Below are 27,981 nucleotides of genomic sequence, written 5' to 3'. Positions count from 1 at the left end.
AATCAGTCTGGTTTGGTCCATGCAGCTCCTGTCACCCAAAAAGTATCAGCTAGAAGCATTTGTTTGAAGAAGGCAACAACGGATCATTTTGGCCAAATACCTACTTGGGGTTTGCATCTGCTCAGAGTGACAAAGGAACCAGGAGGAGATGCCTGGGTTGAAGGTAAGGGACAAGGCACCTGCGAGCTGTGAACGCTGGGTGTGGGACTGCATGTGGAAAACACCCCTTCTCAACACCTCTGTACCTTCGCTTCATTACTGGAAGACAGTTACTTTTCCACCAAGCTCTTCGGGTGTTTGGTGGAATTCACCTGCAATGAGGCACTGAATATGTGGGGAGAAAGTGGTCCCTGTGGAGGGAGATTGGTCAGAATGAGCTGGCAGAAAATTGTCAGGTTAAAAGTGAGGTGTCGGGTTCAGGTTTGGGCTGGTATCATTTTTTTGGCCAGATACAGCACGACTATTTCATTTAGTTTTAATGTGCCTCTCCTCTGTGTTTCAAGGTGTGTTTAAAGCTCTCTTGGGATAAAGGCTTTTGCTGAATTTCATTTGAATAGGTTTTTAAATCTCTCTTTTCATCCTTTTGAAATCATTCTTGATCAGGCTGTCCCATTTCAAGAGCTTTTCAGCACGATATTTGTTCTTCTCTCCTCTCTCTGTACACCTCCCTCCTTCTGCTCTGGCTGCCAGGGGGGTGTTTCCCCCTCAGCCTATGAGATCTGGCTTGTAACATCTGTGCAGCTGTTGCAACCTTCACTGGGAACTTTCCCAGCAACCCCAGGCATGAGCACTAGCTTTGCTGTGGGAATTCCTGGCATTCTTGGAAATGCCTTGCCAGGGGGATAGAGCAGGGCACAGCAAGTCAGGATACTCGGGCTCCAAATCTGGCTCTAGCACCGTTTCCCTCGGACAAGTCATGCCTTCTCCTCCAAGCTCCAGCCCTCCCTGTTTGTGCAACAGGGCAGCCAATGGGAACGTTCCCCTCTGCGTTTTCTCAGAGTCTGCTGTCAAGCATGGGGGAGTTCTGAAACAAGGGCAGGAGGTTATTGTTTTATTATTTATTCACAGAAACATAAAGATTGCCATCAGCACCTTGCTGCCTTAGCAGTGGGGGTCAGTCACCCCTGTGTCATGGGGATGCATGAATAATGTTGTAGCAGGCAGGAATGGCACCATCTCCTCCCACAACTGCTGTGGGTGTCAAGAGCTGATACAGCTCTGCCCATGCCAGACTTTGGAGTTGCCATTGTTTTTAAGACTTTGTCAAGTTCTGGATATTTCTGATATTTATGCATGTGTATATATAAAAATGTGTGCGGTTGTATGTATAATTACAAACATATGCACACACACACACACACACACACATATGTATATGCATACACACACACATACACATGTACTTCCCATCCTTTATGACCCAAGACTATCATTTAGCAATGGCTTCCACTGGCTTATGATGGATGTGAGGAAAAGGACTTGCTTGTATTGATTTTAAACTTGCTGCCTTTTTGTCTCATTGAATACCCCTTTTTCTTGTGTGACTAAACAGAAGTGTTCTTTCACTTTCTTCGGAAGCATTCATTATTTTATACAGCATTCTTATATGTCTTCTTACTCATCTCTGAATAGTCCTGTCTTTTCCATCCTTCCTCATATAATAAAATTTCCTGTGCCTCTTCCTTGCCATCTCTGAATCTCCCTAAGCTTTCACTGTCCTCTTTCAGCAGTGAGACAGCCCAGTCTTGTATCACTTCAGATGAGTGGCCTAGTGCTTTCTGTCATGGCCATGACAATATTTTCTGTCTTGGTCTCCACTTCCTTCCTAGAAACCCTTGCACCTTGTTGGCCATTTTGTCAGTGGCTGCACATTGAGTGGAGAGGGGCACAGAGTTGTCCACAAGGATGTACCAGGTCTGTTGCCAGTGACTCCCCCCCTTAGCCGCTTGAGTAGACAATAGTTGAGAAAAATGCCATCCAGGTACCTCAAGATGTTTATCCTGTCTTGAAGCAAGGCAAAGTGACTGGCCGGTCCCAAATTGGCACTCTTGAACTGGCTGGGGACTTCCCTGGAGGCTTTGGTTCCCCTGAGCTTTTCAAAGAAGCAAGTTCCCTCCACCAATCAGAAACTCAAATACTAAAACAGCCCAAGATCAGCTTGTTAAGGGTGATCTATCCACTTGCTCCTCTCCCAGCAGTTGAGTGCCTGTCAGCTTCTGCCAGCGATGTTCATAAACTCTGCAATGCCCTGACAGCCATAGCCAATGGCCATAGGCTTTACCTGGAGTCCTGCAACCCCATGGGGCAGAGTTAAGATTAGGGTGCAGTACCTGTCATCAAAGCTTTTTTTCTATGCTGCCAGGTGGCTGTGGAGCCCCACACAGGCCTGCCTTGTCTGTGGCCTCGTATTTTCATTTCCTTGATTTTGCAGGTTGTGTTAGATGCTCTTGTGTCGACTAATCTGAGCTGACGCAATGTGCCATGCTTTTGGCTGATATGAATGGCTGTTGTTCTTCTGTAAACTGCAGCAGTAGCTGATAGAGAAACATATTATGCAGTGTTTGAAGAAGGGCCTTAATTATATTGCAGTCTATGTGTTCAGACTTCAAATGCATTTTTCCCATGCCTGCTTTCTAATCTGGTGAGCAAAAGGTTATGGTTCATAGGCCAAGGCATGACATCCATTGAGAGCACCCATTGAGAGCACTGGGATTGCATCCCAATTATTCCAGTCGATGAGCTTTGCTGAGCTTTTTACGCTGTGCTGGGCTTTTCTCTCTCCCTTTTTATTGAAAAATGACAAAACAAATACAAAGTGTAATCAGATGAATTCCTAAGATCCCATTTACATAAAAAGCTACAGGATCATGAACAAAATATTAGAAATAATAATTAAAAGCAGAAGTGAAAACAAAGGACCATAGAGAACTTTTTGTTTTACAGAGAAAGCATCTGTTCAGTTACCCAAAATAGTCCCTCATCAACCTACCTGACCTGGAGCTGTTCAGAATATTGCTAGGAGTCATGGAGATGAAACAGAGACCTAAAGAGAGGTCACTTTGGCCTAAAAATCCTGTTTCATGTCATGGAAAAGAAGGGTTAATTTTCAGCTTTCCAGCATCTTTTAGAAAGATGCTGCACCGTGGGTGCCAGTTCCACCAGCAAACCTGAGCAGGCAGAGCTCCCCACGTCTGCTGGGGCCCACCAAAGCGAGAAGGCCTCCTGTGACCTGACTCAGGATCATGGTGTGCAAAGTGAGCGGAAAGCCGGGATATGTGTGCTCAGAGGGTCACCAGGGAGAAGGCACATGRGGCACTTGGTTCTTGTGCCATTGCTCCAGACCAGCCCACAACCGCAGAGGTCATGAGAGGTGCTGGGAGAGCATCCTGAAGAATGAAGCACCACCAGGACAAACGACCAAGCGCCATGCCCCAGCATCTCCCAGTGCCCCCTCCTGCTGGCATGGGGAGAGGATGGCTGGCCTGGCAGCTGTGCCTGCTCTGTGAAGACAGCAAATGAGGGAAGTTGTTCGTTAGGACCAGGTGAACCCACCAGCTTTGCTGGAAAAGCCCCTACAGTAGTCACACAACACTCATCATTTTAGTTGCAGTCTGCATGAGCTGTGTTCAGAGCTGTAGCTGAGCACTGGCTCTCCCTCACGCTGAAGCGTCTGAGTCCTTTCACATTTTTATCACTCGACAGCACTGATTTTTGGAAAAACAAAAACCAAACAAACACAACCCCCCCGACCATAACATGAACATTCAAATAAGGCTTTAGCTCACCAGCTCTATGTTTATGCAGGAGTGCTGGTGTGGGATTTTTTGGCAGATCAAGTAGTGTTTTGAACTGACCTCTAAGGGATTAAAGAAGAGATGAGTCTTTCTGAGGTGTTCCATAGGGAAAGACAAAATAAAGCAAATGAATGAGAAAACCCATGCCAAACAACCAAGCAAAACCTTGGAGCCCAACTCAGTCCAATAAATCACTGATAGGACAATTCCTCCCCTCCCTCAGCTACAGCCCTGCCAATGAGAGGGAAGTGTCTTTTTTTTTTTCCCCAGCTCTCAATGCAGTTACCTGAGGATTTTTTTTTTCTTAGCAGGGAAAACTGATGTGACCAAACAGTGATGCAGCAGCTTTCCCCTAGCCTGGTTCCCAGCGGTGAGGTGGGCACGGCAGTGCAGAGCTCCTGCAGTGCAAGATGTGACCCTCTCCCAAACACCAGCTCCTCCCCGGCTCAGCTCGCTGAGCTCCCTGCAGCTCCCTCCCTGCAGCTGTCTGTCCAGCCTGGAGGAAATGTGTCTGCAGCCCTGAGCTCTCAAGAGCCACCTGCTTCGGGCTGGACAAGGTGCAGTGCAGCACAAACGTGCTGCATGAAGGAGCTGCCAGGACAAACTGCTTGCTGCTGATTTTTTTCCTTCCCTTATTGCAGCAAGCAGTAGCAAAGGGGATCTGGGGGGAGGCTAATCGGGATGCAGTGGCTGGGGCAGGTCAGCTATGCAGATCACTGGCTTTTTAGCCTGAAGGCTAGGTGATGGGCTTTTTAAAGCACAAACTTGGTGCAGTGTGAAGCATCTGTCCTCCTTGACTCCTCCTGCACTGCTCTTGCTCTCAGCACCATGGCACGGGGCGGCTGTGGAGCATACCCAGGGTGCCAGATATGCAAACTGTGTTGCCAAAGAACCACATACCGTCCCCTTCCCCCTCTCCACCAGCTTTAATTCAGAACATTTTGCAGGTATGCATATTTGGCAAAGCAGCAGGCATGTTGCATTAACCCTCTCCCTGCTGTGCCGATGGCAGAGCCTGCCAGGCCTTGCCATCTGGGCCTTGAGAAAATAAGAATAACCTCCCTCCTCTTCTTCCCCCTTTCCTCCCTCTGCCTTTTCACCAAGGCTGTTGTGCAAGCTAATGCTGCCACCACCTTTAGTTGTTGGCAAAGGCAAATGCAGCGAGGAGGGCTTGGTTAATTCTGGAACTGCTGCAGTCCCATCAGATATTGCTGCATTTCCGTTAAAAAAAAAGAAAAAAAAAGAAAGAACTAAAGAAAGAAAGAAAGAAAGAAAAAGAAAAGCTCCAGTACAATACACTTGTCAAGGCTGCTTAGGTGACCTGCTGCTTTGCATATCAATATGCTTCTTGCAGAACACTGTAGAAAGCACAGTCCTAGCAATGTATATTCATTTGTAAGAAGGAGGAGAGCAATATCCTCTTTTAACCTACTGAAACCAAGATGTTTTCAGGTTTGGGCCAAGCAGGGCTTCAGCCAGTCTCGGTCCCTCTGGGAATGCATGGACTTTTCTAACAGACTTCAGCCTGCAGGCAAGACCCCTTTAGCATTTTTCAGTCCCAAAGGGCAGCTGCCCAACCCAGCATGCAAGTGCCGGAGGCCTTGGCATGGTGCTGAAACTCCCTCACCCCTGTTTACACGACGTCTGTCCTCCCTACATGTTACAGCACACTGATGTGAGGGTGACTGGCATTTGCTGTGTTTTGTCAGTGCTTGAACCTGGGGTTAGTTGTGTTGGTGCAGGAGTATGGCAGTGGTGTAGCTACGTAGGCATAGCTGTAGGCTACATGAGTAGCGCATATGAGTGTATATAAGCCCAAGTGTCGGGGCTCCCGGGCTTTGCGATCCCAGCTCTGCTGCATTAAGTCAGACAAGCAGCCCAGACACTCTTGCAATTGACAGAGGGAAACATTAATATTTAACTCTGTCTCCAGGCCTTGACACTGAACCCATGGATCATTGCCAAAGTACCTCTGCGTTCATGCAGAGTTCAATGGAGCTGCTTCATGCCTTTCTATAGGATGTGAAGGGACTATATTTACATTTCAATGCAAAGTTGAGCTCTCTGTTACACCTTCTTCCCTCTTGTGTCTCAGACTTACTGTGGGGCTTTTCTCAGCAATGCAGAGCTGGGGGCTGCAGACTCTGGTGTCCTTGCAGCTTTTAGCCCTGCTCTCCCACAGCAGATATAGGCAGAGCAGTCCTAGGAGAGCACACAGATCTGTTCCTTCCACATATGTGTCTGTCAGGTGGGCATTGCCTTAGAGGACTGAATTATAACCTGGTAATGGTTTAATTGTTGCTTGCTGTCATGGCGGCAGAGTTCAAGCCCAACTGGGTGATATTAGTTTAGGGCAAATCAGTGACATAGTTTAAGTCCCAGCAGAGTTTCCTTTCCCCCTCATCCTGACTAAATCCTGATCTTTTTCCTGGTGATTGTGGGGATGTATTACAAGATGTATCACAAGAACCCTACAATCAAATGGCTCCCAGTTTCAATCCCTAAGTATCTGAGGGCCATGACTCAGGGCACTCATTTACAAGACAGTCTGTAGACTTTAGAACATTAAAGAAATCCACTTTTAAATTGGTAGCAGTTTTGACTTTGATGGTGGCTAGCATGCCTCCATAATATTGGTTCATACTTCTTTCTCCTATACATCACCCTGCTGTTCTTGAGTCATATTATATATATGTTATTTGGCAGGCTTCTAAATTGGTGCAAAATGTGATCAACACGTACCTGCAGATTTAATAGAATAGGAAATCCTGTCTGTTTTTCCCAGTTAAGCACGTGGTTAGCTAATGAAGGCAGTCTCACACTGCGGACCTGTGAAAATGGTCCATGGAGATAAACAAGTAGATCACCTGAGCAAGTCTTAGTGCATACAAAGGGTCTGGAAAAAACTTGGGGAAGGGCTGGATTGTTTGGGGAGGTTTTGCTTGTGTTTTAAATCACTGGTGTGTTTGTGGGGTTTATTTTACAGTACATGTCGGGATTTGGAAATGAACACGTTTCTGAGGATCCACGCTGCCCTGGAGCTTTACCAGAGGGACAGGTACCAAATTCTTTAATGTGTTATTTTACATGTCATGAAGTAGAGTGAATATCTGTTCCCTGTGTTTCTTTTTGTCTGAAAACATTTCCATTCTTTTCTCTGCCACCACAAAAATATTCAGGAGCCTTCTTTATGCAGGACTAGAATATTAAGATGCTGGCAAAAATCAGAATTAAAGATTTCCATTCAGACTATCTGTTCTCAAGTTCTTTGAGAACTTCCAAGTTTCACCTTGGGAGTTGAGGCTATCCTGACTTACTTCTGCTCAGTAGCATTTTTTTCAGAAAGGATTTTGGAATAAAAATGGCTCAGCCATGTTGGGAATGAAGCAATTGGCTCTAGCACAATTGGCTCTAGCACCAGAATAAATTGGAGTAGAAGTGTACAGCTTGGCAGAGAGATGGTGCTCACACAGAGGACTTGACTTTCAGGATTTCTATAGGAATTGATTTTGAATAAGCTGGAGCATAAGCCTGTGACAGGACAGCAGCTTCTCTGTAAGGAGGGGACAGGAATGCATGCAGCAATAAACTGACAGTTTTATTGTTAAAAGTAAATAGTTGCAAACATATTAGATTACAATAAATTATGTTGGTTTGTTTAGTTTTAAAGAAGGGAATCACCACCCCCTTGATGCTATCCATTCAGTCCACAGATATGAGAATGAACCATTGAAGAATTGAAACTGTCTCACCCCCTTTATGTTGGTCTACTTTATAACAGCATAAATTCTGTGAGGTTGATTGTGCCCTCCCTTGAATATTGTGTAATCCCTTAGATTTGGATGGCAGCATTTTATGCTCACTTAATGATTTCCCTTGGTGCAAGTCAGCTCTTCATCATTTGTGCAAACAGGCATGCAGAACTAAGGTTAAACAGAGAACTTCACCCATAGCATTTCCTGAGTTTTTGTATGTCCCCAGTTTTGACGTTTTACTTGAAGGATGCCAGTATGTAGAGTAACACACAAGACCAGGATGAGTTAAATATGTATATAGGTCCCCTAGGTCTGCATTACAGTCTACGGTATACCCACGAGAAAGAGAAATTGCTATGCTGGATCAGACACTAATGCAGAGTCTCATTTCTGAGAATGGCTATAGCAGATGGGTAGAGAAAAGATATATGAAAGAGACACCTTGTAACCGGGAGATCGATAGCAGTGACTGCCAAACTGAACAGGCAGTGCTCCAGCCTCAGGCCAAAGTGTTCTCCTTGCAGGCTGCAATCTGTAATTTCCCAAGACAACACCACCATAGGGTGAGGGCATCCGAAATTCATACTAGTGCATGTAAATTAAATGGAGTCCTCCAGTTCCCAGTTGAGGTACCCTTATGTAGACAGAGTTTGGACTCAGTGACAAAAGAGTTAATAGAAAATCTGAGAATGAGTGAGACAAAAAAATCTCCAGTCCCGAGAGTGGATCCTTTCCCCTCTGCAGTATTTGTAAGGCTGGCACTCCCCCTGCTTCACTGATCCCCCTGCTTCACTGCATACCTGCACTGACAAGATAAAGTTGGAGAGCTGGAAAGCTATGCACATTATGAGGGTTTTACCTCTTCCTTACACTCACCTGCCTAGGCAGTGTTTGATACTGCATGGGTGGCTGATCTGCTCAGCTGCGGCAGGATTGCAGGATGCTAAACTGAGCCCTGCAAGGGGGAGCTGGGACAGCAAGTGCCGGATGCCCACCGGGGCATTTCCCCCTGTACTTGGATGCCTTTGCTTCTTGCTGGTCTCGGATAGATACTGGCCAACTTAGATCAAAATGTTTAGCTGCTCTTCTCTGAGAAGTTATAAACTCATAAGAGCTGTTAAACCTGTGCTAGTCCACACCCATGGCTCTGCAAAGGGGAAAGCACGTCCTTTGTGCTCCAGAGAAGGAACTTCATTGCCCAGAAGCCCTTCAGAAAAGCAAAGACCCCACACAAATCACTCCCGCTCGTGGGTAACCAGCAGCATTGGCAGAAGGCAGCGTTACACCATGGAAACGTCTGCTCTGGGCACCTCTCCTCTAGGCAGAAGGCAGGGTGGGAAGGGGAGGGTCAGCATGTTAGAGGGAAAAAGCAAACACGCAGCTTCTGTAGGGTGGGAGTCCTTATCAGCTCTCTGCAAAAGCCGGAGAAACATGATGCTTCTCCCCGCTAGAGCAGCCCCTCTGGATATCTGGTCTCTAAAAGGTGTGCTTAATAACTGGCTTTGTATTCTGTAAGCTTTGTTATTAATTCCCTTTGCCCACATGTTCCTTTCACAGATGCTCCCAAACGCTGCCCTTTACGGATTGCTCCAGCAGCTGGTGTATCTGCTCTTGGCTCTGCCGATTCCTTAGGGCACCTCTTGAAGCTCTTGTGTGTGGGAATAGGTTTCAGGGTCTGGCTGATACCTGCTGGCTATCTAAGCCTCATGAAAGTAGGAAAATGTCACTGCCTGGGCTGCGGAGCAGACCATGCAGTCGCAAGGATGCACTCCACCTCGTGGCATTAAGCTACCAGGTGCCTAGGGCAGTTCCCTGCTGGGGGCTTGAGAGCTGAAACCTGTGCTGTTGTGTCTCATTCTTTATTTTTCTTTCCAATTCAGAACAACCCGCAAGTCTGCCCATATGGCCTGTATGCAGAACAGCTCTCGGGCTCTGCTTTCACCTGTCCCCGGCCCACAAATAAGAGAAGGTACCGTAACACTGACCCCCGGCAGTGACCAGGTGATGTGTGTGTGGAGGGAGCAAGCGGCAGGGAGAGATGGACAAGCTGGCTCCATGCAACCAGCCTTTTCTGCAGTCCTGGTCGGTTGGGAACATTGAGTGGACACATTCAAAATACTTCACCACTGGAGCTGGCACTCATAACCACCTGACTGACAGTGTCAGAAATATGCCTTGAAGCATGACTCTTCCCTCACTGCAGGAGCAGCCCTGCCCTCTGGTCAGGGCTGGTGAGGGCTAGCTTGTGCTGCACCCATTTTGCAGTGGCCAAGCAGCTCAAGCCAGCACCTGCCCCTGGCACGCCACTCACTACTGTGCCGTCCCAGCAGATGCTGGAGACAGCTTGTTCCACCCCAAAGCAAATGACCTGCACTGCTCCATCTCAGTCATCTTGCTCTGGCCATTATCTGAGTGCAGAAGATGGGTTTATCATTTTGCTTTTCCCACAGAGGCTTTTCTGTCCTTTCTGTTGTTCCTTCAAGTGAAAGGCAAATGCATCATCTGAGCTGCCTAGCAGTGCTCTGCTCGCTGGGCTGATGCCAGCTCTCGCTGTGCGTGGGAAAGGGGATGAATCATTGTTTGCTGCATGAAGATGTCCTTGATGGAAATTTTCCAGCTCTCCAGGGAGAGCTGCCTCCTCCCCTCTCCCACCCACCCAGCCAAACTGCAACCAACACCGTTAACACATCAGAGGCTTTGGCAGCCCTGACTAGCTCAGGCTTTCATGCTTACCTCTGCTCTCCTGCCTGGTTAAAAGCCCTTCTGGCTCAGTGGTGGGTGTACATGAAGCGGGTGTGCTGGCTGTGATGCCGGGTGCGGAGAGGGAAAGCAGGGGCTGTAGTAACAGGCATAAGGAACAGAAAGGAAGGAGAGCAATAGTGCAGAAATCCACGTATGCTGACCCAAGGCATTGTTGCATTTCCCTCTTTAGAGGGGTGGCAGAATAGCCCAGACCATTTCCCCTCACTTTGACCCTTGCTGCAGGACAGTGAATGGCTCTGCGATGGCTGGTGACCCAAACTGACAGAGCCAGGAGGCCGCAGTGGCTCTGCTGCCACACTTGGCCTCAAGGAAAAGTGGCCCGAGCTTAGTAACAGGCCACTCAGCAAACCCAGCAGTTAAATCACACCAGGCCAGGGACTAGCAGATCTTACAGCTTGAGCAGGGCCAGTGCTTGGACAGAGACCTCTAGAAAGAATTCCAGAGAGTGACAGAGTCACAGGTGGCCCACACAGTGTTAGGAAGTGTCATACCTAAAACGCTGGTCTTCACTGCCTGGGCTCACCGACGCTTCTATTCGCGCAATCAGCCAAGCATAGGATGCTACTTTCAGTAACTCATCCAAACGCAAATGCTGGCTGTGATCTGCTGTCTCCTGAAAGCTCCTCTGGGCTTTCATTTAGACACTGTGCTCTTCCCTGCCTTCTCTGAACAGCTTTGTAGCTCTGGTTAAATAGCCCTTGTCCTCCACCTCAGAGAGAGCTGTGTTTCAGCCACAGGTAAAGCTTTGTCTTTTTATTTAATATGTATACACATATATATGTGTGTGTGTGTGTGTATGTGTATATATATATGTGTATCTATATGTCTGTGTGCATGCATGTAATTATATATAAATATATATGTAGACATCTACCTATATGTAACAGCTGGTTTTCCTATGTGTACTCAGAGCCTAGAAAAAAATCCATATCTCTCTGGAAGTCTCTAGCTGTGAAATATGTTTGATATTTAACATACCTTTTGGTTTAGTTGCTGTTAATGTGAATTTCATTCACATCTTGAGGAGTTAAATCAGCCAGTAGTCATTCAGACAATTTAAGCTCTTCCCCAGCCAAATCCAAGTCTTTTCCTTCTTTCTAGCTGGCTGTATCGGATCCTCCCATCTGTCTGCCACAAACCCTTCCAGCCTCTTGAAGAGGGCCACTTGACACACAACTGGGATGACATTGAGCCTGACCCCAACCAGGTAGCCATGTTGGAAAGCACCCTGGCCAGCCTTGTTATACTCTGTCATGGGTTTTACAGCTAACATGCAATAGGAAGATGCACCATTTGTGTGGCTGCAAGCATCTATCTGCTGTAGCCAAATTCTAGTTGAGTTAAATCCCAAAAGTGTGTTTAATAACTGCATCCTCTCCATGTCCCATTTGCCCTGCATCATGCCCCGGCCCGGCAGGCAGAGCAGCAGCACGTCTCTGCTATCCATCCCCTCCCTTCCCGGGCTTTCAGAGAGGCTGCTGGCTTCCAGCCTGCTTCTCTGCAGCCCTCACGGGAAATCAAGCTTCATTCTAGAGAGTCACGCAGAGACATGGCATTTGTCTTCCTCTCTTATGGCCTCGCCATCATCTTTAATCATGATTTCTTCCCTGCCAGCCCCAGAACATTTGGCTTTGCTAATCTGGCTCTTTCCTCCTGCCATTCTCCTCTCAGCATAATCTCATGTTCATTGGTTTTAGCTCCTCTCAGGTTTTGCCCTTTGATGCATCATCATTAGCTAATTTTCAGCTTTCTGACAGTCTTGCCATTTGTCTAAATATTTTCCCACTTCTACTGGAATATGTTTTCCGGTCACTCACTGAGGAGCAGTGACAGGCTCGTATTTAGGTGTCTTTGGTGCTCCATGTCAAATGAAGCTCCAGTGACTTCTGTTATCACCTCATCCATCCCCGATGCCCTTTCATAGCCTGCATCTAAGATTATGGTTATCTGTGATTATGGTATTTCCAAGGTGCCCGTCTCTCGAGCATGACAGGCCATTTACATGCAGTACATCTGCTACCTAAGAGACTAGCCATGCGAGGGGCATCCATACAAGAAATGATGAAGCAGAAGAAAGCTCTCCAGCCTGGGAAAGAGATGACTGAGGGAAGCTACGCCTGAGGGGCAGAGGGAAAGTGAATAGCCCTGATTAATGGCAAATTCAAAAAAGAAGGAGGGCTTCCTTCACAAAGCACAAAAACTATGGAAGTTGTTGTCACAGGATGTTGTGAACGCTAAGGGTTTATGTGGGTTCAGAAAGTGATTGGACAAATGTGGAGAGAGAAAACCTGTTAAGTAATACCAAACACGGAGGTACCATATCTCAGGAGGGCCACAGATCACTGGAGTCTGGCAGAATATACCAGGGAAATAACAATATAAGTTTTTCCATTTTAAGCACCCACGGCTGGCTGCTGTTGGATATTATGGACTTTTTTTCCAGCTCAGTGCTCTCATTCTTGTGTTCTTATGTCCGAGAGAGCCAAACACAACAAAGATGCACCAAACGGAGCACAAAGCCCAGCAGTGGCCCAGAAGCTTGCAAATCCTTCGGAGGAGAGGGAGCCAGATGCCATTTTCAGCTATGATCAATGGTCTGGATTATACATTGATTTCCCACTCTCCTTGTTCAGCAGTAATGAGGGCTGCAGAGGTTTCCACAGAGACCAAAGTGAAAATGAAGCTGTTATGTGGGAACTGCACTATACTTATTATTTAATCTGTAGACTTATTATCATCTTTGATATTCCTCAGTGAGAAAAATTTGCTCCCCTTTAGGCCATCTTTATACCTGACATTTATTTCTCTTCTTTTCCCTGTTCTCTCCCTCTCTCTACTGTCTTCTGGGTCTTCTCTCTCCTTCCTTCTGTGTGTTCTTTCTGTCAGTGGTTCCCAATTCACAGCTCTGGAGGCTTMAAGCAATCAGCAGATGAATAGTTCATATAGAAAGGTCATCATTGGCCTTCACAGCTGTCATGCTGATAAACAGGAGACAGGGAAGTTCACACTGCTGAGTGGCAGCAGACTCAAGAACTTATTCTGGCCATACTTTGCATTTACTCTGGGTTCGTATTTGGGTGATTGTCTTGGCAGGCACAAAAACAAAGGAAAACATGCTTTGAAGAAGTTAAAAAGCCAAAATTGAGGTTCATCATTATTTTACTGGCTCATCTGGTATGTGTAAATACCTCACAAGGGTCATATCTGACCTACTGGCAGGTGCACTTGGCATCCCCTTCCAGAACAAGCAACTCTTCCAGCAGCCTCTTCCTCTCTGCCTGACATCTGAGCAGTTTGACCCTGAGCAAGCACCAGTACTGATCCACTCAGGTCTCTTCATGAGGCAAATGTGCCTCTCCCCAGCAGCAAACGGCTTGGTGCACAGCGGAGCCTGGGTTGCCATCTCCTTCATCACTCCCAGCCTTTTTCCTGGTCACAGCACATGCCAGTTCCTGGCTGGGTTTGTGTGAACTCTTAGCTCATCCTTCATCCCAGCTGTGGATTGTATAGTTAATAAGCAAATAATACCTGTGCCCTTCTCCAGCTCTCTCTTGCCCCTTCCTTCAAAGCACTCCATGACCTTCAGAAAATAAGCTTTGAGCCCCACTTACACTATGAAACAGTGAAACAGGAACTACTCATTCCCATTTTATCAAGAAAGAAGCACAGTTTGAAGTGCCASGGTCCATGCAATCACAGAGGTGGCCTGGTGAGCCTGAAAATTGATGTCCCAGCTGTGTGCTTTAACCACCAGACTGTCCTTTCTCCTTCACAGAGGCCTCCAGCCATGATCCTTTAAACTCCTCCTCCTCCTTTGATCCTTAAGACTCTCCAAGGCTTGGTATATACCAGGGCAATTCACAAGTCTTTCACTCACACTGTTTTTGCACTGCTTGCCAAGACCCACTTAAAAAAAAAATGTAAAGAAGCACAAGTTCTGCCTCCCTGCGTGCAGGGACCGGTGGGAGGAGGGGACGAGCAGCACAGCTGGCCCAGGCGAAGGGGACCTGCTGCTGGGTTCCTGCAGTGGGACACCCTTCAGAAGCAGACAGCTCTGGAGAGCAGAACAAGGAGGGCCAAGTGGTGGTGCCAGGCCTGGGGCACAGTGGATGAATTAGCGATGAGCCCTGTTTTGCTTGGCGTTACTCACCAATGTGTTCTCTGGGTCCAGCGCAGCTGTATTTCTGTTTTGTCCTGAGGCCGGCTCTCGAGGAGACCCTGACAAGTCATTTGGGCCCTGTGGTTTGATTTTACTTTGAAAAACAGAGTATTTCTGTGAGCAGCCAGACTCCCTGAGCAGAGCTCCCTGATCCTGGCTGCTTCTGCATGATGGTCTCTGAGACAAGGCAGGCTCACGCCGCAGCTGTCCTTTGGTGTGCATGGAGGTGCGGGTGAGCAAAACTCAACTTTTTAGACAGTCAGCTGCTTTCATGAGACTTAGGGGAATTTAGTTCATCTTTAAACCCCTCTCAACTTTAGCTAAAATTTTTCCACAGAGTTCAAAATTATTGGGTAGGGCAGATAGATACACACATGTACTCAGAGTCCTGTAAGCCTTGTTTTCTCAGGAAACCAGCCTAAAAACAGTGCAAGAGCTTCCAGGCCACGTAGTTAAAAGTAAGACAGAATTCTGTGGATGCTCTGAGTTACAGACACTTCAGTCTGGGGTAAATCATATTAATGCAGGGGATGTTTCTCACGGCTGCTGGCAATGAGATCTGGCTGTGACCCAAACACATCCCGATGACTGCAGGTGTTTGGGCTAGTTTGCACCAAAACCCTTCCCATGGTAGGCACTCAGCTGCAGCACCTCATTCCCAACAACTGTGAAGAGGTACTGATTATGACATTAACAGTAATAAATACTTTGGACTCTTCTGACACCTTCTGTCTGAGGATCTCTACAGGCTTTGCAAGAATTAATTAGTGCAGCTCGCAGCGCCCTGTTATGTAGATATAGATAGGTGTGCTTTGGATATGGGGAAAATAAGGTGGAGCAAGAAGAAGTGTTATGCTCGGGTCATGAAGGGAATGAATCATCCAGCACAGAGTAAAGCACAGGCCCGTGGAAATTTGGTTGTGGAAAGCCAGCTCATTTGAAATTCTCCGCTCTCAACAATGTTGTTAGTAATAGAGGAAGAGACAGTTTTTTTATTTTAACCTTGACACCACACAGGCCAACTAATTATTCTACAAAATCATGCTTCAAAAGGAAAAAGCTGCATAAATCAAAATATACTCATGAAGAGGAAAGCCACCTGAGTTAGCAGAGAGCAGGGAAGTGAGGGGATGGGGTCTGATTTCTTTTCCCTTTTCATCATTTGCGCTATAACCACTGCTGTTTCTTTCTTGCTTTTGATTCACTGGAATCTAGCTGCGGTGGAAACCTTTCGAGATCCCCAAAGTCTCCCAGAATAAGCTGGACTTCGTGAGCGTAAGTCAGGAGGCCTGAGCTGCCTGGCATCCTCCACCTTCGTTGCTCCCCAGGGTTTAGATGTGAATACTGCGAAGTTTGCTGAGGGGAAACTGAGGCTGGGACGTGTCTGGGATCATGAGGGTTAATGGCATTGCTTAGGGCTCTGACTCAGCCTGTGCAAGGGTGGTAACGAAAAGTTATCGCAGCCCGCAGTGACGCAGGCACAGAGGCACTGTCCAGCCCCACATGCTGGAGCAGGCAGCCTCCTGCAAGCCAAGTACCCAACCTTGGGAGGAGGATGCAGGCTCCTCTCCTTCCTGCCAGGCCCGGAGGCTTTCCACTTCCCCATAGTTTTGCATATTCACACCATCACAGGGAACCTTAAAAAAAGCAACATGGTCTGGCAGCAGGTGCACTTTGGAGGATGCTCAAAGTTCAGTGAACAGCAGTGATTCTTACACCTCTTGATTTGCAGTGCATTTGCAGGAGGGGAGAGGGGGAGGATCCCAGATTTCGATCAGCTGACAGTGGATTTGACTTATTTCTTTACTTTTCAAAATGGCCCCAACCCCCAGGTCTTCCTAGACCGTGGGCTGAAAATCACCAGCTTACACGGATTTCTAAGAATCCCTTAAGATGTTAAAGAGAAGCCAACAACATATTTGGACAAAGGCTGTGCATGGAAAGGCTGGTAGCGGTAAAGGGAGCAGGGAGAGGGGAGTGAGCCCCAGCAAAGAAGTGGGCTGAAGGGAGGAAAGGGGGCTGCTCTCTGCCCAGATGTGCGTCGCTCACTCTAGATGTTGTGGGTTGGTCTCCAGGGACTGCACACCTTGTGTGGTGCTGGCGAGCCCCGAGGACGCAATGGCATCGCCATCCATATCTTTGTCTGCAACACCTCCATGCTTGACAGGTCAGTGAGTGGTATGTTGGAGGTGTGGGCTTTCCTGGCCTGGTGCCTGCAAGCGTACAGGCCAGGAAAATGGGCTTCCCATGGATAGTGCGTGCTGACTGCTCTGCCAGTAACACTCGGTCTATGTCCCTGTGTTCTTGCGCATGCAGGTGAAGCGCTTGGCCAGCAGGTGTTTGTAAAGCAGGTCATGCTCCAGTGCTAAGTATTGGGTGAATGGGTGGGGAGCCACCGAGAGAGGGGAGGGAGCTGGACATGGAGATGCAGCAAGAGGGGATGGGCTAGATTGAGGTGTTCTTGTTCCAGGGTCCAGAGTTGTCCTGAGGAGAGGAAGACCACTGAGTATGCACACAGCATCTCAGGGGCATCACTAGCTCCTTGCAGCAGTTGGCAGGGGAGTCAGCCTATTCCCCAGTTTGCAAAGACTGATTCACCCAAGGTCACAAAGACAAGGATTTGGCAGAGCTCGGAGGAGGTCCTGCTTCAAGCTGTGCCCATTAAAACTCCTTGCTTCCTTTGCACCCGCCCATATGTCGCATTCACTGACCATTGCTGGTGCTGAAGGAGACATCTCTGCCATGTCAGTCTCTCAGCCCCAAAGACTCTTTGTGATAGTCTGTAGAGTGTGCAAATGCCTGGGGTTTATGAGACCTTGAACTCACCGTTCTTCTTTCTCTTTAGATCCTTTTATAATTCAGACGGTGACTTCCTGATTGGTAAGTAGATGCTTTGGCTTTTCATTCCCCCCATGAGGGTGTATGTGGGTTGCCACCTGCCTGCCCCTTTGTTCCTCCAGAACTTGGCCCCTACAGTCAGCTGCAAGGATTTGGAGAAGAGGATTGGCTTCACTCTTGTGCCATCCAAATTCGATGGTTTGGCACCAGCTGAGCTGTTGGACCCATTCCATCTCCCTCACGCAGCTCAGAGGACATATGTCTATGCCAGGACTGAACTTTGTTTTTGAAAAGTGACCCAGGTTCCTTGGCAAGGTGTTCAGAGATTTTTCTTAGTGTGGCAGATTGGTATTGGACACACTGGGGAGGTTTTCTGGAAAACATAAGCCTTAGGATTACTGAACAGCTCACAGCTAGATGCCTTCATTGCTTCAATCCAAGACTATTTGGCAAGGCAGTTTAGCTCCTGCATTCCCCCAGCCTCAGGCAACTGTGATGAGTGCCATGAAAAGTGTTGAGGTTGGCACATGAAATGCAGACATGCTGAAAGATATTCTGACCAGTGTTAGAAGACTGAGAGCCTGATTTTTCCTTGAATCTTTCTTGACTGATGGACAGAAATACCTTGGGCTCACCAGTAAAAAACATTTCTCCCATAAAATAAATATTTAATTGTACTTGTTCAGCTCTCACTACCATGAGGTAAAAGCACTAAGACAGGTTTTGCAAATCTGCTGGTTTGTCAAGTCAAAATGTGAGCTGTCCCGCACCAGGGCAGTCATGGAAAACAATGTGAACATAAGTGAAGCATTATTTCTACCCTCAGGCGGCAAAGAGAATTAGTTATTCCCAGACATCTCACAATACTGCAGCATGACAAGGACAGGTACATGCACCATTTTATGTGAAGATCATGAGATGGACAGGTACAGCCCCAAATATATCAAGTCCCATTTAGCTGGGCTTAATGGCACTAAACTATGTGCTAGACTGTGCCTTCTAGCAAGGCATTTCCCTGGATGCAGAAAAACACCAGAGCTTTTGCTCTGGCCACCCATGAGCTGCATGGAGCAGGTTGATCCACCATCTGGCGGGGTCTGGCCCCAGAGGTCCTGGGGCAGCACCTCATTGCAGATGGGAGTGAGGCAAACTCTACGGCAAGGGAACATGATGTGAGGGAGGGCCGGTCCTCACATTCAGTTTGAAAGATATGACAGGTCTGGGTACGGGGGACATTTTGCAGTGGAACGAAGGAGAGAGAGGCACCTGCTGTGATCGGAGGACCATGCAGCCGGTCTAAATGCTCTCTGCGCAGTGCAGGCACCTCTGCTGAAAGGCTGTGTGCGAGAGAGAGCAGGGAGCAGCCCTTCCTGACACTGTGCTGCTCTGAAGTAGGGCAGAAAGGGCCTGCAGCACTTCCAGCAGGTGCTGCCTGGGAGCCTGCTTGCCCTCCCAGCAGAAGGAGGATGGCATTCAAGCTGCTGCTTCCAGCGCCGGAAACCCCAGCCAGAAACCCCTTGTCAGTGCGTCTGTTGCTTCAGTTGCCTCTACCTACATTTTGTCCCCACAGTGCCTCAGCAGGGGAAACTGCTCATCACAACTGAGTTTGGGAAGCTGTTGGTGGAGCCCAATGAGATCTGTGTAATCCAGGTGAGGGCACAGCCTTGCCTGTGGCTTTGGAGCCTGACTGTGGAGCAAGCTGCTGAAACCTGAGCTTTGAACAGCCTCTGGTGAGCTCTGAGGGCTGAATAAATGCAGCTCTGAGGTGATCTGAGAGCTGCCTGCTTAGATCAGTCCCTGCATCCAGCTCACAAAGCCACAGCGTGTCTAGCTCCTGCATGCAGCTCTTCTTGATTTGTCAGCAAAGTCCTGAGATGGTCTTGGTGTCTGTTTTATTTTTCTCCTTACTCCAGCAAGGAATGCGTTTCAGTGTGGAGGTGTTTGGCGAGACCAGAGGCTACATCCTGGAGGTGTACGGCGCACACTTTGAGCTGCCTGACCTGGGACCCATCGGTAACCATTTCCCTCCGACCTACTGTGAATTTCACAGGGATAGAGTGAGGAACTGCAAGCCAAAAACTGAAAAAATGCAATGGTTTAGTCATCCCTATATTCCCCTGGGACCAAAGGGACCATTTCTCTTCCACCACCTTTTCCATTTTCTCTCTCCCTTCCAGGATGGGAGTCCCAGTCTGCTGGCTCTGTACCTACTCATACCAAAAGAAACTCCAAAAGCCCATCATTGATGCTTATTACTTATGGATAGGGCATAATCTGAAGTAACTGGAGAGCATTTACATGGAAAAAGGAAAGGCAGAGTTCAGAGACAACATTTTCAAACCCTCATTTTAGAATTTATCAAGTGTTTTTTCCCCTCATTGCTCCAATGGCTGGACTCTGCTTTCTAATGCACAGCCTGAGTCATGGTGCAATGGGAAAGCCATGTAAAATGCCAGAGAAAAAATGCCCACATGTGTGCACAAACCAGTGTTAGCCTGTGTAACCTGAGAAACTCGCTGCTGTCCACAGAGAGACCATACCTAATTAAAGCATGTAAACACTCAATCATGAACAACAATGGTGTATGAAACTTTCCTTTCTGGAAGGGAACTTGAAAAAATTGCTAAACTAGCTATAGTTGCTAAACCATGTTTTCCTTTATCTTCTTCTCTATTATAAAAAAGGGAGGAAGGAGGGAGGAAGTGTCAGCTGCTGTTCTCCCTGGAAAATTAGAGATCAAAAAAATGAGCAGCATAGGACTCAGATCAGCAACACGTTCACATCTCCATGTTTGGTACTGGCAGAATGAATCTGCTTTCAGTGAGCACAGGTCTAACTCCCTCATAAATCACAGCTCCTCTCTGCTAGCAGCTTTCCCTTCTGCACGCTGTCACAGATTGGGAAGAGACCGTCTCTTGCTGCCATGACAGAGGTATTGCAACAGTGAAATGCACCTGAACTTCATCTGAGGCTGTCCCACCCTCACTGCTGTGACTTCCTAGCCAACACTGAGGTGTTCAACTCTAAGGTTTTCTCACCTTTCTCATCCCCAAAGTACTTGTTTCCATACACCTCTTGCTAAGAAAACGCCTCCTACTACATTGTCCTGGTTCCTGCTACTAAGATAGTCTCAGTGCAGTTTCACTTTTCTTATAACAGCTAAAAAATCTGCATCGCTAACTAATATTTCTACACTTTCAGACCAGCGTTTTGGGGAGTTATTTTGTTTTCATTTCTATTGCTTTTCCCCCCAGACTGGGCTTTTTTGTAGCCCTCAGTGAGATCTAAAAGATGAGCCATGCTTGAAGGAAATCAAATAAATATTACAAATCAGTAACATGTTTGGCATGGTCCATCTGCATTCAGAGGGTTTTGCAAATGTCTCACAGCAGTAGTGAACCTGAAGCTGGCTGTTCTTCCGGGCAGAAATGGACCCAACCTGAAGTCATTTAATTGGGCCCTGCTCAAGTATCTCTCCTGGGCGAACAGTGCTCTCCCCTTCCACACTGAGTCAAAGGTGATTTTTTCAGCAGCTTTCCCTTTAGCAAGCTGAGATACTCTCTCTTCATCCAGTTGCTACATTCTGTGCCTGCTCCACTTGGTTATTGATATTGTTACGCCTGCCTATTTGTAAGAAGTTTTCCCATTAGCTAGTTTTTCAGGCACCCTTGGAAGGTTCCCTCCCCTCCCCCCCCCCCCCCCCCCCCCAGTCTCCACAAAGCAGGAATCTATAATAACATTTACTTTCTGGAGAAAAGAAAATGAGTGCACTTGCCTGTAAACCTTTTCAGGAGCTGGTAATTATGAGAGCTCCTCTTCTCACCACCTACCATCTTCCCCTCAGAGACCAAGATCCTTTGTATTTCATTCTTACTTTATTCTGACTTCACTTTCTACTTGAAAAATGACAGCTGGAGGAAAGCACTGACTGTTAAACCTTAGCAGCAGGTAGTAAGGTCTTGCATTTTTGTCTGAGAAATTCAAAGCACTTTGTAACAATAATACTAATGAGAAGAAGAATGCTTTAGCACCTGTATGGTGCCTTGCACTTTGAAAAAGCACTCCTTGCACTAACTAGCCCCACAATATGACCGGACTCTGTAAGTATCACCAGCCTTATTTTATTACTTTCTTCCAAGCATACAGAAATGTATTAGCGTCCCTCATGACATGTCTCACAATTTCTGCATGGCTAAATGTCCAACCAGCAGATTGTCCAGGAATAGAGAGCAATTCAACCTTCTTTTTTTTGCTTAATTCCCAATTGTTACATTGAGGATGAAGTATTAATCTTGTTCAGAAAGAAACTAGGGGACATCAGTCTTAGTCACATGAGGGGAACATGGTCTTAAATGCTAGGATGTATTACAATTACCTCCTCATAGGAGCGAAAGCACATGAATATTTTAGGTTTTGTGGTGGGCTGAGAAGCAATGAGAAGGTCGTTCAAAACACAGAAGGACACCCACAAAGCCAGGAAATTGCAACAGCCTCTCACCTCATTAGCAGGTTGCCCAAAGACCTTGTTTTTTTTCTTTCTCTCCTAGGAGCCAATGGTCTGGCTAACCCTCGGGATTTCTTGGTGCCTGTTGCATGGTATGAGGATCGCCAAGTGCCAGGGGGCTACACAGTGATCAGCAAGTACCAGGGCAAGCTGTTTGCAGCCCAGCAGGTAAGGACATCAGGGAGGACAGATAACACTAAAGCGCAGTGACTGGCAGAGCATGACATAGGATATACAGCTCCACTGGCGTGCACAGTCTCAGTTTTTGATCACTGGCCACAGATCTGGCCTGCTGCTGCCAAAGCTAGTGGTCCAGCAGCACCAAGCCCTTGCCTCGTAAGCTTATTCATCTTTCCAGCTGTGGCTCCTCAGCATGGAAAAGATATTTGTAAAAGTTTGATTGACCCAAAGACTCAGTGAAAGTCTTTGCCTCATGCTTTCCACATCTTTCTAGTGGCAGAGTAGAGAAGAGTAGCTGGGGCTGCTGCAAAAACCTGGGGTTTCGTTACTAGAGAGCCAGTGTTGCAGTCAGCCTTGTTCATGCACAGTCTGTACAGTCAGCAGCCTTTGGAGACTGAACCCGCTCCCATCTCTAGAGGGAAGACTGAGGCTCACCGAGTGGAAAACCATGGTGAGGAAAACCATGTCCTCACAGTGCTGGGCTATGGCTAACTGGCTTCATGCTCCAAGCTGTCAGTGTGCTTCTTACCAGCGCTAAACCTATTTTTAATTTGAGAAAGGGGAGTGCCCTGTATATGTGCAACATGTTGGAGAGGTCTGTATCATAATCTTCTGTCTCTGTTCTTATTGCTTTGATAGGATTTCTCCCCCTTCAATGTTGTAGCCTGGCATGGGAACTACACACCATACAAATACAATTTGGATAACTTTATGGTCATTAATGCTGTTGCTTTTGACCATGCGGTAAGTTCTGGAGCTGTGCAAAGCAAGGCAATGCTTTGTGGATACCATCGGATCAAAACTCATCCTGAGCTCCAAGGGCTCATCACCTGTTAAAAAATACATTGTCCTGTAAGAAATTGTGTGAAAACCCTTAAGCTTTTTTCTCTGGGCCCAAACCAAGCTTTTGTGGGTTAATACACCCTCCTAAATTGACATAACTGGAGGTGAACCAGCTTATTAAACAGCTTTATGCAGTTCAGCACAGAATTTCTGTGCCCTCAAGGAGGGCTGAATACTGAAGCCAACATACACCAAGCAACTCAGATGTCTCTGAGTTCTCAGTTTCTCTGAGACTTTTTGCTTCAAATTCTTGTCTTGATTTATCTCTTACAACTGTACAAACTCCTTCCCCTCGTTCCTGTGAGACCAGGACTGGAACCGTTTTTGAAGAGTTGGCAGCTTTCAGTGCAATAATTTCTAGATCTCATGGAAAATAACAAAAGCCAAAATCAATGTGAGCAGCTCTCCTAATGAGGAAACCAGCCCAGTGGGAGATGTGCCCACAGCTACGCCATCTCTTGGCATTGCTTCTGCAAGGGGATGTGCAAGGAGACTGGAGCATTTCTAGTGAGACAATCAACAGAAAGTGTTGTTCAAACTCCAGAAAAGCCTGCCAGGAGAAGAACGGTTTTGGAATTAAAGCCCAGAAAATCAGTTTACTGGACAACAGACCTCCAAAATCCTTGAAGCAAGTCATAGTTTCTCTGTACTTTCTTCACCCTGTTTGCAAACTAACAGGGACTATGAGGCTAAATTCCTAAAGTAGAATATTCCTGTTCTCTGTAACATGCTAAGAAAGAGGTATCACCTCAGAGGAGTACTGGAGACAATGCTCCTGGAACTGCAACATCTCACTCTTGAATCCCAAGCGAGTCACATTTGCTCTGTCTCTCAGCTTCCTCCTCTACTCAAGGGGGAAGTAATTTTGACCCATTCAGAGGAGAAAAGGGAGAGAAAGCAAACTAACTTGAGACCCTCAGAACGAAAAAAGTAGGGAAAGGCCAAGGACTATTATTACTGCACACTGTTTGCTTCTTCATACCCTGACACTTCCTCACTGCCCCCCTCCACCAGCAGTATCCAGTTCTGAAACAGGTGCCAAGCCCATCTGAAGATCCAACACTCACCACCTCCCCACAGTTGCCTTGACTGGGCCTCCTTCCCAGCATGGCTCCAAGACACAGGCATGCCAGGCTCCTGGCCAGTGTTGCTCTCCGGGCTGCATCTGTCCACAGAATCACCGCAGAATTGCCAAGGCTGGCAGGGACCTCTGGACACCGTCCAGACCAACAGCTCGGAGGATGGTCAACTAGAGCTGGTTGCTCAGGGCCGTGTCCAGATGGCTTATGAGTATCTCCAAGGATGGAGACTCCACAATCTCCCTGGGCAACCTGTTCCAGTGTTTGACCACCCTCACAGGAAAAAGGTTTTTTCTTGTCTTTAAACAGAATTTCCCATGTTCTAGGTGGTGTCCATTGCCTCTTGTTCTGACAGAGCTGGCATGGAGAGATCTTTCCACCACTTATACCTCCTCTTCTTCTGTCTGTGAGTCTCACTCTCTTCCAACTGGCCTCTCCAGTGTGGCAAGGAGAGGAGACGAGCTGCAGGATTGATGCCAGTATCCTCTTTGGGCAAGGAGGAGGAAGCAATTCAGGTTCAGGGCAGTCCCTCACCTGAGTTTGTGTCCTGGACTCTGAGGAAGTCAAGACCAGGTGCAGGGAAGACTCTCTGAGGGCAGCCAAAAGAAGAACCAGCCAGTCTCATCTCTTGCCCCCATGTTCAAGATGCTGAGTGGTCTCACACACAGTCACAGATCTCACCCACACCATCAGGTGCAGGGTGTAAAAGTGTTTTGGCAAAGGAGAGGCTGCGGTATTCAGGTTTACCGGCAGGATAACCTGAGCAGGCAGTTCTGAGCCCTTCTCTGTTTCATGCTATTCACTTTGTTTTTTTCAGGATCCTTCTATTTTCACTGTCCTGACAGCCAAGTCTACCCGTCCTGGAGTGGCGCTAGCTGACTTTGTCATATTCCCCCCCCGATGGGGGGTAGCTAACAACACCTTCCGGCCACCCTACTACCACAGTATGTTTGCTGTTTATTGCTTTTGCTTGAGTACAGGCGTGCAGGAAAAACAAGCCTCCATTTTTTTTTTTTGGTGAGGTTGCACAGGGAAGAAGCTGTTTGTTGCTCTTGGCACAGTTAAACTCAGTTTCTTGGAGTCAGTGAGTCCTCCTTGGAAAAGGAGCAAAACTAAAGCCATTCCTATTTACAGTGTCTTAGGAAAACTGAGAGGTGATGGGCTGTTTGTGGCTACATAGATGGATGTGTCTCTACTCAAGGGGCTCCTGCAGAGATCAAATGCATATTGAACTGTGCATTGCACAGACACATCAGAAATTGTCCTGTCATCCAGCCATAAATTTCTTAGTATCCCATTAGAATATGTAGATAGAGAGCAGAAGAAAGGAAAACACTACATCACAGGTGGAGAGCAGGACAGGGAGCCATAGAGTTGCCCAAGGACACTCACGGGGTGAGATCAGTTACAACAAAGGACTGAACTGGATCTCCTAAGTCCTTCTCCCACTCTGTCACCGGGTGCACAGCGGTGCCCTTCAGTGCACTCTGAGTCACAGTTTTTCATGCTGCTTTAGCTTTGCCCACAAGGGTGAATATGTATACAGAAGTGGTGGTCCGAAAATTTCCCAAGCTGTTTTTTTACTGACCAACCCATTCTTCCTAAGCAATATTATGAGTCATGTGACACATCTTTACCATGGTAATGGCACACAGGTAATGAAGCTCTTACAGTCTGCTCCTCGTTCTGAGTGCTCCAAGCACTGTACATGAGCGAGTTTGATGAAAAAATCCATAACAACCCAGTCTTACATGAGATGCTGACAGTTTAGGATGAAAATTAATGATGTTTGCATACATATATAGGGCAACTGTGCTTTGAGCTAAATTAGTTTTGTTGTTAAATATTTCAGACCCTGAACTGTACTTAATGAAGACTGAACTAGTGGTTAAAAAGGGCTATATTTAACATAGCTACAGAAGCATGTCCTGATTTTGCAAAAAAAAAAGACTACTAAGCATAAAGTTGCCATATTGTTTAGTCACATCAGGTCTACCAAGGCTGAAAGATTGGGATGGCAGTTGTTAAAGTGTTTCCTCTACAAGGAGTATAACTTAATAAGAACTGGATGATTAGATTTAGCCATCTTTAGACAACTTAGTGGTATATTACTCCATTGGTTTCAGTGGGTCTACTTATAGTATTTTTCCTCAGGAAAGGACATAATTTGGCTCCCTGTCATTGAATATATAGTGGCTCTTGAGAACTAAGTAGATAATGGGTGAATCTAACTCATAAGATACTAAAGTGCCTGGTTGAACTGGAGGTGGTAGAAAAATATGGAGCAAAACAATTTCATATTAGGACTGTTGACTAGGTTGCAGCCTTTCACTTCTCCATTTTGTGCCTCAGTGCATGTAACACAGAGATAATTATACTGAACTTCCTTTCCAGGGCCTTAAGAATTCAAATCAAAGCCTGTAAATATCACGTCAGGCTTTATGCAGCCTATATGCAGTTTAAATACTTACATAGCTCCAAGTAGTAGGAAAAACACAGGTCTACCAACACCAGCGCATCTCTTCATTAGGGAGCTCCTAATTTCTGAATCCAGATAACTGAGTGGAATAAAACTTGTATGTAGCCCAGCTTTACAAGCATTGCCTATAGGTCACTGATGTCTTCTCTTGTGAGACACTGCTTAGGAACCTCCACTCCATATACTGCCCACTCCATATACTGTGAGTTACAAGGAGCTCATGGTCCAGCTGCAATGCCTTCAAATTGCATGCATTGCAACTTCTTCTCTTTGCCTGCTCCCACAGGGAACTGCATGAGTGAATTCATGGGGCTCATCAGAGGCCACTATGAAGCAAAGGAAGAAGGCTTCCAGCCTGGAGGGGCCAGCTTGCACAGCATGATGACTCCTCATGGGCCAGATGCTGACTGTTTTGAGAAGGCAAGCAAAGCCAAGCTGGAGCCTGAGAGGGTTGCAGAAGGAACTATGGTAAGAACCCAAGGAAGACAGTAAGATTTTGTATACAGCACAGTCTGCTGCCACTGTGGGACTCTCAAAGAATAGTCTAGCTTCTTGCTGTCAAGTTGGATAAGTACTCGAACCAAACTGTTGCAGTATTCACACCCCTTATTGATCAACACTTTTCAGTTCCCAGGAGCGTCCTTGGAGGTATGAGACACCAGGCAGCTTTGATCATCTGCCTACATAAATTGATGCCTGAGAAGGGAGCTAGGAATTTTCTTGCTGATTAAGTTAATTTTTACCTTAGCCTACAGACAAAGAAGTGAAACCCCTGACTGTCCTCCTCTCCCTAACCCCTAAAATATAATAATGATGATCGTCAACCGGCCCTGTGCCAGAGCTCTTGGAACAACATGGCTTTACTAGATGTGGACGGAGTTCCAAAGTCATATCAGAGACCTAATTGATATCAGTATTGCAATGCCAGCTCTCAAGAGCTTTCACGATCTCTGCTGGGAATTGTTTTCTCCCCCTGGGTTGAGCAGGTTAGAGGAAGAGCCACCTTGCCTGAACTTAAAATCTCTCTCTCTCTCCTGCCCTAATGTACCTTTCTTTTCCCAACAGGCCTTCATGTTCGAATCTTCCTTCAGTTTGGCTGTTACCAAATGGGGCCTCAAGACCTCCAACCGCCTAGATAAAAACTACTACAAGTGCTGGGAACCTCTGAAAAGCCATTTCAATCCTAACTGCAAGTAAAGAAATAGTTGCTTGCAATGCATGAAGGAAGACAGGGAAATCCAGTACACTTACATGTGCTGGGGTAGTCAACTCAGGCAACACAGAGAGCTCCAGTACAGAATGGTAATTCCAGCAGCCATTGAGTAACTAAAAAGATCATGCCTATGTAACTTGAAATGTGGTAAAAAACACCACTATTCTTAGTTTTCATGTATCCAATTAAAGCTTTCCTTGTGACACACTGAAGCTGAAATACTTGTATGGCTCTCACCATGCCAAGTTGCTGTGAATGCAGTACCTTGTGTGGCTATGACAGTCAGCCCCATTTCATAGGGGCCTCCTGAAAATATGACATGAGGTATCTTCCACAGGGTGGGTAGCTGGGGCTCAACAAAGCATTATGCTATC

The 27,981-nt window shown here is 46.8% G+C and overlaps 1 protein-coding gene across 1 annotated transcript; it reads left to right on the top strand.

Annotated features, from left to right (window-relative positions):
- The first annotated feature begins 148 nt into the window (after positions 1 to 148).
- HGD (homogentisate 1,2-dioxygenase) lies at positions 149 to 27,981 on the top strand. Its single transcript, XM_026065513.1, has 14 exons — positions 149 to 163; positions 6,781 to 6,852; positions 9,430 to 9,518; positions 11,414 to 11,519; positions 15,687 to 15,746; positions 16,547 to 16,638; positions 17,317 to 17,351; positions 18,880 to 18,959; positions 19,223 to 19,322; positions 21,857 to 21,981; positions 22,633 to 22,737; positions 24,733 to 24,859; positions 26,681 to 26,862; positions 27,460 to 27,981. Exons 1-14 carry the CDS (start codon positions 149 to 151, stop codon positions 27,589 to 27,591), a joined length of 1,320 nt encoding a protein of 439 aa, XP_025921298.1. The 3' UTR covers positions 27,592 to 27,981.

This window comes from Apteryx rowi, unplaced genomic scaffold (genome assembly GCF_003343035.1).
Source record: "Apteryx rowi isolate R43461 unplaced genomic scaffold, aptRow1 scaffold_228, whole genome shotgun sequence".
Lineage (NCBI taxonomy): Eukaryota > Metazoa > Chordata > Aves > Apterygiformes > Apterygidae > Apteryx > Apteryx rowi.
Note: the sequence above shows the minus strand (reverse complement) of the source record. Positions and strands in the feature narration are given on the sequence as shown.

Excerpts from the sequence above, each read along its gene's own strand:
- HGD (XM_026065513.1), top strand. Across the intron at positions 18,960-19,222 it reads ATGAGATCTGTGTAATCCAG|CAAGGAATGCGTTTCAGTGT; the intron begins GTGAGGGCACAG and ends TCCTTACTCCAG. Across the intron at positions 22,738-24,732 it reads CTGTTGCTTTTGACCATGCG|GATCCTTCTATTTTCACTGT; the intron begins GTAAGTTCTGGA and ends TGTTTTTTTCAG.